General features: G+C 44.5%; 1 protein-coding gene across 1 annotated transcript; it reads right to left on the bottom strand.

Moving 5' to 3' along the window:
• Positions 1–574: 574 nt before the first annotated feature.
• Positions 575–5,183, bottom strand: LOC124466182 (corticotropin releasing hormone binding protein). The gene is made up of 7 exons (XM_047017907.1): positions 4,955–5,183; positions 4,624–4,717; positions 4,225–4,382; positions 3,289–3,499; positions 1,930–2,078; positions 1,700–1,814; positions 575–1,325 (listed from the first exon to the last, which is right to left on the bottom strand). Exons 1-7 carry the CDS (start codon positions 5,033–5,035, stop codon positions 1,171–1,173), a joined length of 963 nt encoding a protein of 320 aa, XP_046873863.1. The 5' UTR covers positions 5,036–5,183; the 3' UTR covers positions 575–1,170.
• Between the last annotated feature and the right edge of the window lie 4,919 nt (positions 5,184–10,102).

A 10,102-nucleotide genomic window follows, 5' to 3' on the forward strand; every position in this document is an offset into this window, starting at 1 on the left:
TGCCATCCCTGTCAGGATGGGGGGGGGGGGTAACAGCTCTGGAAGCAGACCTTTTGGCTGTGGGCAATCTACCTTGACATCTGCCAGATAAGAAACACTATCCTTGTTTTGTTATTGTTGCAGAACATATTATCGCTACATGTAAGAGCACACTTGCAGAAAAGAAAAATCTGATTTCATGCTTGTGTGTTTGTATTATTGTCATGTAATGCTCATTGCGCTTGTTATTGCATTACACTGAAACAGGATAAAAATAAATAAATTGGATGATTACCGGATGGATTATCACGTTTGACAAACCATTCAATCAAATAGTTTGGATTGGATTTATGGCCCTTAAAAAACTCTGTGTGCCTTTACGGTGGATGTGATTGGATTACTCAGAAGTAGGTTGACCAATAGGAAATGTGCTTGTCTGAGATCAATGTTATTCTAATATTGTCTTAAAAAACATGTTTCCTGTTTATGAATGTTGTTGAATTTTCAAAATGATATTTCCTGAATGCAACATGATTGAAGCATACTTGATCTCATTAAAAAAAATGAAGATAATTACCAGCCTCAAAGAAAAATGTATCATGCGGTTCCATTTTATTACAAAAGAATAGTTTGATATAAATAAATAGAGATAACAGCAATGGACATATTTTTACATGTTCTATTGCATCCTTGAATAATTGATCTTACTACTGTATGTCGTGGAAACCTGCTAGGGCCAGACTCCTGCATACTATCTCCGGAGTATAAATAGAAACATTTATTTCTTTAGTACCGTTCCCCTGAAAGAATGTTGACCACATATCCAGTGTATAATCCTGTGCCAACGCTCTGTTTCATTTCAATAAACACACGTAAGACACATAAATACTGAGTAGAACCAATAGCATTGCCAACAAACACAAGAGAACCGTTTATTAGGCTTGCGCGAGCCACAATTTATATAACATAATGAAAAAGATCAAAACAATAAAAAATAAAACTGAACACAAAAAAAATGAGGTAAAAAAAAGAAAGAAAAAAATAAGGATTCTCTTCATTAAACTGGAACGGGGGGAGTGGCATGGCAACCCTCTGCACAGTTTTTTTCAGTTATCAGTCACACGGTATGTTTGGTGCTTCCGGTGTGGCAGGTGACACACCCACGTGCGCCCACACGCGCACCAGGAGAGCTCAGCCGGAGAAGCAGTAATCTTCCACGCTGTTCCCTCTGATCCGATGAAGATCCTGCTGGTCCAATAGCCGGTAGTTGAAGGACACTCGGTTCACAAACTTTCCACTGGAGACCATCCTCACCACTGTATTGTCACAGGCTATCTTCATACGGACTGCAGAAGGGCGACAATGACAGGGACCCACACTAGCATTAGCATTAGCATTACCACAAGTGGTTTCAGATGGATGGATCACATTCGATTTCTGAATTCAATCTGCTTCTTGATCTGATTTAGAGAAACTAACAGGACAAACTGAAACCTCACAGCTAGTGGCCCCCACATACGTAATCAAAACTACGGATGAAAAAATCTTACAAAATGAGATTTGGAGAATGAATAGTCAAGAGCCCATTGCAATGTGTGTGTGTGTGCGTGTGTGTTGGAGGTGTGTGTACGTGTGGGTGGGAGGGGGGTGTGTGTGTGTGTGTGTGTGTGTGTGTGTGTGTGTGTGTGGGGGCGGGTGCGAGAGGAGTGTCAGCTCTCACCAGGACTGTTGGAGTAGCAGAGGTCAGCCACAGTGATCATCTTGGACGTGTCCACTCCGCTACCTCCCAGAAGCTCCACAAAATCCCCCGCCTCCACGCAGCCAGGAGAGGACTTCTGTAGAAGACAACACAGCGTGGGCTTAGCAACCCGTCCCAAGCACCCCATGGGATCAGACCAAACCAACATGTCACCATCTCTGTGTTGGAGGAGGAGGAAGTTTCTGTGTTACCTGGATTGGGAAGTCGTTGAGGTGTCCCAGGTTGAGCTCAGAGACCTGGACTTCCACGGGGTAGATGATTGAAAAGCTGCAGTTCCTGTGCTGCTGGGGGATGACCATTGTAAAGGTGCCCTCTGGTGTCTGGGAGATGACATTGCAGGCTGGAGGGAGACAAGTGGTACATGCAAAAAGATTCAGAGAATGAAAACGTTTTTTTTTTTTTTTTATCTAACAGTGTTTTGGTTTCGTGAAATAAAGGTTCAGTATCCGAATACACAGACTACAGGCTGGTATCTAGGGCGGAAACCATCCAATTGTGACAAGCTCCACAGTCACACCGGTCACACCAACTCGTACTCACACAAACACAACCACCCCCTCTGACACACTCACACACACACACACATGCCTGAAATCATGTCCTGGCACTCGAGGACACCCAAGGCCACACACTCACTAGCAGAAGGCAGAGCTGAGCTTAGAATATAAGAAGCTCTGCTCTTTGTACGTTTGCCAACTGCCGAATACCCATCCAGAGGACTTAGAGACCAACGGAATTTGTTTGCTACACCTGTGCTGACTGATCAGTAGATTGTAATCAAGCACCCTGCTGATAAATTGTACTGATGAGCAGAATGATAGCTGCAATCAAAATCTAAATTAGACAGTGATTGGTTTTGCAATCACTCAAACCTTGCCAAAAACTGTGGTTTCACAGTTTCACCCTTTTTTTTCGTAAAGGACAAATCCTGACAAAAATACACTCATTAACATTAACACTCTTGTTGTGTTCAAATACCTGTTATCTTTTGTAATTTTATTAATCTAGCTGATGTGACAATTTAATTTACTCCAGAGGAATACTTCAACTGTTTGTCAACTTACAAACTAACTAACTTACTAACCAACTAACATTTTGCCTTACACTTCTTCTGCACAGACATAGTATTAGTGTAAACTGAAACTGATAGTGAATTTCCCTTGTGTTGAAATCTGTGATAGCTGCAAATTCACCAAAGGCACATTTAAAATAGCAGTTTGCTGGCAACCTGTTGGGATACTTAACCACTGAAGTCACTGCATCAGACTGGCTGCAGGGCTTATAGTTTAGCATGATTATTTATAAATACAGATGTTTGGAAAACCCTACTGTTTAGAGACAGACTGAAAGAGACAGAGAGAAAAGGAGAGAGAAAAAGAGAGAAAAAAAGAGAGAGAAAAAGAGAGAGAAAAAGACAGAGAGAAAGAGAGAGAGAAAGAGAGAAAAAAATGAAAAAGAGAAAGAGAGAGAGAGGGAGGGAGAGAGAAAAGGGGGGGATGGTTGAAGAGAAAGAAGGTTCTTTTTCAGCAGTGTGACTGGACTCTACTCACGGAAAGGGTTGGTGAGTCTCCTGACGGTGAGGGTGAAGCCACTGCCGGCGGTTTGGACACGGAAGAAGACCATGGCCACGTTCTGAGAGGAGCGCACGGCTCTCCTGGCCGTGCTAGAGTCACAGTAGTCCACATAGCGCTGCGACAGCGGCAGAGGGTGGTCCTGGGAACTGGGAAACTTCTCCCCCTTCATCACCCAGCCGTCAAACACCTGTTGGAGGGTTGGGGGGAGGGGGCGAGGGGAGAGGGTGAGGAATAAGGGGTGAGAGCAGGTACATTGATTCACTGGGTCTCTACCAAATTTGTTTTTGTTGTTGCATTATTTGTGTGACCAGGCTGGATGGTTGTTGTTGCCATGGTAAAGGAGCTTGTGGCTCACGTTAATCCAGGAAGTGTTGTGTTTGTGATGTGTCTGTGGCGACGGTAATCCAGGAGGTGTTTTGTGTGGGATTGGTCTGTAGCAACAGTAATCCAGGGACGGATTTGAACTGCCCATTTAGGCAGTCTTCTCCTCAACTCCAGTGTAAAAAATCGATCTCCCAATCTGGACCCAAGAACCAGACGGAATCGCCCTATTTTATACCTTATGACGACAATGTGCTAAGTATATTGTATTACTGGCAACTACCTAAGAGTGCTAAAAACCAGTGATTTTAAACAGGAGGTGGGGGGGGGGGGATTACGGCTGACCTGATACTTCGTGGGGTCAAACTCTGCTAAGGCTTGGGCTCGAAAACACAGCAAAGACCTGATGGAAACTGCTGCTATGGATCTTGAGTTATCTATGTGAAACGCAATTATTGCTGTTGGCAAGCAGGTTCTGCAAGCAGCGTTGTTATTAGATATTGTCGTCAGGATCCCTCTTAACCTCTGGGTGGTGAAGCATCAGTCTAGTAGGGGAGGCTATTGGGATTGAGGAGATGGAAGTCTGGTTACCTTGATGAAGTCTCCTCCCCTGCAGTCGATGTCCACGTTGTCGTAGTCTACGCTAATGACCTCATTTGGCTCAGCAATAAAGAAGGCTGCACAGCTAAACTGTGGCCGGTCAGCCGTGAAGGTGAACTGACCCTCTACCGCCACCATGTCCAGACACCCTGAAGAGAGAGGGGGGGGGGGGGGGGGAGAGAGAGAGAGAGAGAAACAACTAGTAAATGAATAAAAGCACTGTAACAAGCCATTGTAATCATTTTGCACTTGTTTTGATTTTTGATTTTTATTACTGGTTGATAAAAAACTAAATGTACAGCATTGCGTCAAAAAGTCTGAACTTCAACATACTATATTGCCGCAAGAGTAGTCTATTACTTCAGAAAACAAGAGCGTGCAGTTACTCACGTAAAGATCTACGGTACATTAATTCCTCAGGTAATTCTCTTTTGAGCTCCGAATTGAGAAGTGAAAATAATCCTTCTGTTGAAATATCGTTGTCCTGCGTAAGAAAGAAAACCCCGTTAAATTGAAATCATAATAAAGTACATTCTAAAAGCAGCCCATGCTCAAAATCCGATATTCAGCCAAATTACACGGACTATTATGAATGGAAAAGTTTTCCAACCTTGACAAACCATTTTTTCCTCCTAATGCGTTTAAAAAGCAAAGCAATTGCAGCGTAAACAATAATCGGAATCAAAAGACAGGAAAGTAAGGTGTCTCTCTAGAGGTTTACCTCAATGTACCTGGCGTCTCCCTTGAGTACTGACAGACACAACACCAAAAAGAACAGCTGCTCTCGGAAAGTGCCCTCCATAATGACGTTCAGTCTCTCTCTCTAAAACTGACTGCACCTGAAGATGGAAAAGTCTGAACCCGCGCTCCTAGTCAACCTCCTTTTTATAAGACGCCCTCGACTCGTTTCTTTAAAACTGTTGTAAAGATCACTCAAAACAGCCACTACCGCATAGGTTCGACCCCCCAAATTGCGTGGTTGTGACGAGAGCAAGGGAGGTCTCCAAGCTAAACAGATTGACAACTGAGAAAGAGAGAGAGAGAGAGAGAGAGAGAGAGAGAGAGAGAGAGAGAGAGAGGAGAGGGAGAGGGAGAGATAGAGAGAGAGAGAGAGGGGGGGGGGGGAGACAAGTGTCAATCAGTTTAAGGCAACGGCACCAAAAAAAATTTATACGTTTTTACTAATTAAACAATAATAGGCCTACAGTACAGTACATGCCATGGCAAATTATAGTCTACTATTTTTCCATGAATTTAGTTCTGTGTCTTTCAATTACATTATGGCTATTGTCACATTGTGATTAGGCTATTTCGCTGGAATAAATTGTCCTCCAAACAGCAAGTGCAGCAAGTGCAGCGTTGTTAAGACACATATTTGACAAGATTCTCCCTTTCCTGTCTCATTTTATTGATATAGATTTGCCCTTTTTTATCGACTGCGCAATTTTCCTATTACAAGGTTAAAACTTGACGCAGGACAAGTACAGTAATTCAAAACACATTTGAAAGTAAGGTCACTGAATCAAACGTGTACAGTTAACTTACTCTAGGTTAGCTGGTACTGACCTGAACTCCGAGTAAAATGTGTTGTTTGGGTTTGACCTCCACTACAGAAACTGAATACTAAACAATATGTAAATGAATGGTTATATATTTTTTTTAAATACAGTTTTCTCCCTCGCAGATTGTTGAGCTCATCACCATTCTCCACCAATCAGAGTTCAGCTGTGCATGGCGCGTGGGGATGCCTCAGGCTGTTTGAAAGGTCAGTCCCATCACACACTGGCGCTTTGTCAGGCCTCGAGCTCCGGTGCCCGTGGGTCTAGCCCAGGTTAGGTACATAGAATCAGCGTCATGCACGGTAAAGTCATAGGCACGTGATGAACTGTACATGGCCCTGTACCCATTCCCACTTACTCCTTGTAACCATACACAATATAACAGGGTTACAGTCCTCTTTATGGAAAACTAAAGATACACAAAAATAAAAAGCTTTTCAGACATTACAGCATGCAAGCTGCACCTTGGTCGATCACTAGTTTTCTGATGATGGAGTTTTTGATTTCTAAGGCAATGGCCTGTCAACGACATTGAACCACTATAGGAAACAGGGAACAATCACTTTGCATCTTTTTTTTTTGTTGCTATACTTTGTGGGTGAGGTAAGCCTGGTTTGGCGTAAACACTGTCAGAGTAGGTTGGGATGACTTTAGTGAATTATGCTTTGGGCTCGTCTGTCACATGGAGGTGTGAGGTAAGATCAGGTGAACGCATGGGCGTATCTAGCCCTATTTGGGGGGGGGGGGCTGGAGCCCCCCCAAAAGTTTCATTGGCCCCCCAAATAAAAAGAAATATATATATTTTTTCTCTTCCTAAATCCCACAAGAGGACAATATTTAAAAGGATATTTTCCAAAATGTATTCTGTGGGAACATGCCCCCAGACCCCCCTAATTTTAGGTTTTATCTAGGGGCTTAGCCCCCCTAAAAGTGGGGACCTAGATTCGCCCCTGGGTGAACGTGTATTCCTCTATTCACAAAAGTCCAATGTATCACAGTCTGTTCAGAACAAAGCGCACACCACAACATTGCTTGCCATGGGGGATCTGACACACCTCCATTATATTTGTCCAGCTGAAATCTGAGGCTAAAACAGCCACTCACAATGAGTCTTGCATGTAAGGATGACTGCCAAAGGACTGAGTACAGACACATGGCAGAGGGAGAAGAGGGTCATGTATGATCGACTCACTGTGAACACGTCAGTAACACGTCTGTACCTATGAGAGTGAGTTAGGACTCTGAGCTCACAACAACTTTATAAACCCCCCCCCCCCACACACACACACACACTCACCCACCCAACACCACAACCCCCCCTCAACCCACATGCCAAAAAACGACGGCTCCCCCTCGCAGTTCCTGGGCCCTTAAGCTCTGCGGCTGTGGGTAAATCTTTCGACGGGGTGTCTTGTCTTGGTTTCGTGTTCCCCCTCCATTGTTGTAAAGCAGATCTTTGTGGTGTTGACGCACTTGGCATGATGGAGGTTGTTGTCTTTGCATAAATCACTGGGATCCCAGAGGCTCCCTTACTGTTCTCTCGTAGCGAGAGCACGCCAGCCACCAGGCAGGATTTGGGTAGCTCACTGTGCTGGGATCCTCTGTGGTCCAAGTGTAAATGTCTTCCTTATGGGGCTTTGAAACGGAAAGAGCGTTGTGTCTTTTTAGTTTTGTCAGCGTGTGTACGGCTTTGGAAAAGGAGATTTCTCAACACATGCTGTCACGGGTTTTACATCGCAATGTGCGCGCATTGGAGTGTGTGTGTGCGTGACGCGTGTTTGTGCGTGCGTGTGTGTGTTGGTGGTTGCGTGCGTGCGTGTGTGTGCATGATGATGCGTGTGCGAATGTGCATACGTGTGTCCATCCCTGTGTGTGTGTGTGTGTGTGTATACTTTGCATTTTTTGAAAGCCTGCCAACTCTGTCAAAATGCAGGATGATTGAATTTAGTTCCATGTAAACACTGTTGTGTGGTTCTGGCCCGTAACAGTCCTTGGTGGCCTTTAATCAGGATATGCCAAGTGGTCCCTGAGGGAAACCGACGGAACAAGTATACTGTTGTTGATCACTGGCCATTTTCAGGACCATTATGTTGTTAGCATCTGTTAGAGCTAATTACGGGCGATACTTTCTCTGTGTCTCAATGGCTGAGCACAAGGCCAGCCGTAATTGGTCAAGAGGTTGCGCCTTCTCCTCAATCGTACACCCGTAGTCGAAGAATCCGCCTGCTCTACGTAAACAATCCAGACAATCGGGCAAAAGCATCAGGGAGATTGCAGATGGACAGGTGCACTCAGGTGATTCAGACATGCAATGAGGTCCTGAATTGACTGCTGCAGTAACAGCCGTTAGTAGACGCCGAGGTCAATGACTCTCACCCCTTTCTGTCTTGTGTGTCTCTCTCAGGAGCATGGTTATCAGTAAGGGGCCAGGAAGAGATGGACTCACTTTGGTTCGCTTTTGCCAGATGGGAATATCCATCCACGTGTGGATGTGTTTTGCAGGTAGGGGAAACTACTTTTTTTTGTGTGGTTTGGGGCTCCATCGCTGGCTTGATCATGCAGCAGCTGGTGGAGTGGTTGCATAGATGGTGTCCGCTCCCTCGAAGGCTTTCATCAAATCTCTCAACAACCCGGGTTTTGATGTTGTGCAGGGAAAACCTTCGGAAACAATTGCTCAAGATTACACTCGAACTCGCCGTGCTCCCTGGCTCTCGTGAAACCACATCTATCATTTTCATCAGCCAAGGAAAACGCAGCGGATCGAGAAAGACTTTGTATTCCAAAAAACACAGCAGCCGCGACCCCTCAGCCGTCTCCCCTCCCCTTCTCCACCTGGCTGCGCTCCGTCCTCCTCGGCTCAGCCACGCCAGGAGCCTGCAGGTCTAATGCTGTTGTTTTTGGCCGTCGTATGTGGACAATCTCTGCGATTTGTCTTCTCATTGAGGCAACAGAGTTTCAACAAGTGCTGGGGGCAACAGCGTGCTCTGTCTGTGTGCGGCCAACCACACCAGAGTCACAGCTGCTATGCATCTTTAGCAGTGCTTTTCCACACAAGCACAGCAAATAAACTGGAAATGAACAAATCATAAATTATAAAAGTAGAGCTAGCCGTCGTAGTAACGCAACAATCTTACCAATATTATAAGCAGCAGCAAAAAAAAAATAACAATACTTTCAGTAAACATCCTGTGGCTACTGTAATTTCAATATCACCTAATCTGTTTCATCAAGACTATGGTATACCAATGCACTCAAAAATACCTCTTTTAAAGAAATACATTTTCATTAAATAATGAAAATGAGTCTTCAATGATATTCTGTAGCCTACTTTTGTTCACAAACCATCAATCATGCAGTGGGAGGTGGTGTTGGTCATACTAATGTAAAACAAACTAAACAATTATAGCAGAGCTATGAAACCATTTATTTCTATATCCTTCTATTTGAAATGAGTAGTATCATATAAGCTATGTTAGCCTACAAACATAACATTTATGTTAGCCTATATGATACTAATATAACATCTAGGTTAGCCTTGCATACTGCAGGTCAGTCTCAGGTTTCTGGACAGAACCCAGCCTACCTCACTTATCCTCCACTTCTAATACACACAGAACTCCATCACTCAAGGCCAGAAATGACAGATTCATTAACACTTGAAATATCCCCCCCAATCCCTTCACAGTCCTTCAGTTGTTTACAGATACAGTGCAATCTGACACATCACATTTACGATCATGCCGTAAAAGTTCACACCTTCTCCCTAATCTCTCCTCGGCACAGCTGACTCCATGGCGAGTCGCGCTGATGTGAAAGGCCGGGAGCGACGGTTAGCGACCAGGGTCTGTTCACGCTCTTGACGCGTTCTTCTGCGATCCTCGTTGTCCCCATTAAGATGCGCACATCAGCACCGATGTGTTGGATTCGATTTGGACATGGCCTCTCTCCCACACGAGGCCATGGTGTTGTACAAACAGGCTGCTCTTCTGAGCGACTGACAGGCCGCTTATGTGTTAATTAATTAAATGGAGTGCGAAAACAGGAAGAGATTACCCGCAGAAAGGGGCCCTGGAATGACAACAGGGCATGTGTGTGCGTGTGTGTGTGTATTTGTGAGTGAGTTTTTGTGCGTGCATGTGTGAGCGTGTGGGCAAGTGTGTGTGTTCCGTGTGCGTTATGTTTGAAAAAGAATATCCATGGGAATGTCTTGCATACTGTACGGTATGTACTCAAGACGTTTTTTCTGAATGTTGAGTTTCTGCCTCTCAATTCACCTTCCCAGCTTGACTCTAGCCTTTCTCTTCTGAGTG

The sequence above is a fragment of the Hypomesus transpacificus genome, unplaced genomic scaffold, assembly GCF_021917145.1.
Source record: "Hypomesus transpacificus isolate Combined female unplaced genomic scaffold, fHypTra1 scaffold_84, whole genome shotgun sequence".
Classification (NCBI taxonomy): Eukaryota; Metazoa; Chordata; class Actinopteri; order Osmeriformes; family Osmeridae; genus Hypomesus; species Hypomesus transpacificus.

Bases quoted from the DNA above. Each gene is read 5' to 3' on its own strand.
- LOC124466182 (XM_047017907.1), bottom strand. From the start codon at position 5,035: ATGGAGGGCACTTTCCGAGAGCAGCTGTTCTTTTTGGTGTTGTGTCTG. The intron at 3,500-4,224 runs GTAACCAGACTT...ACCCTCCAACAG, and splicing joins GGGGAGGAGACTTCATCAAG to GTGTTTGACGGCTGGGTGAT. The intron at 2,079-3,288 runs GTGAGTAGAGTC...GTCTCCCTCCAG, and splicing joins GAGACTCACCAACCCTTTCC to CCTGCAATGTCATCTCCCAG.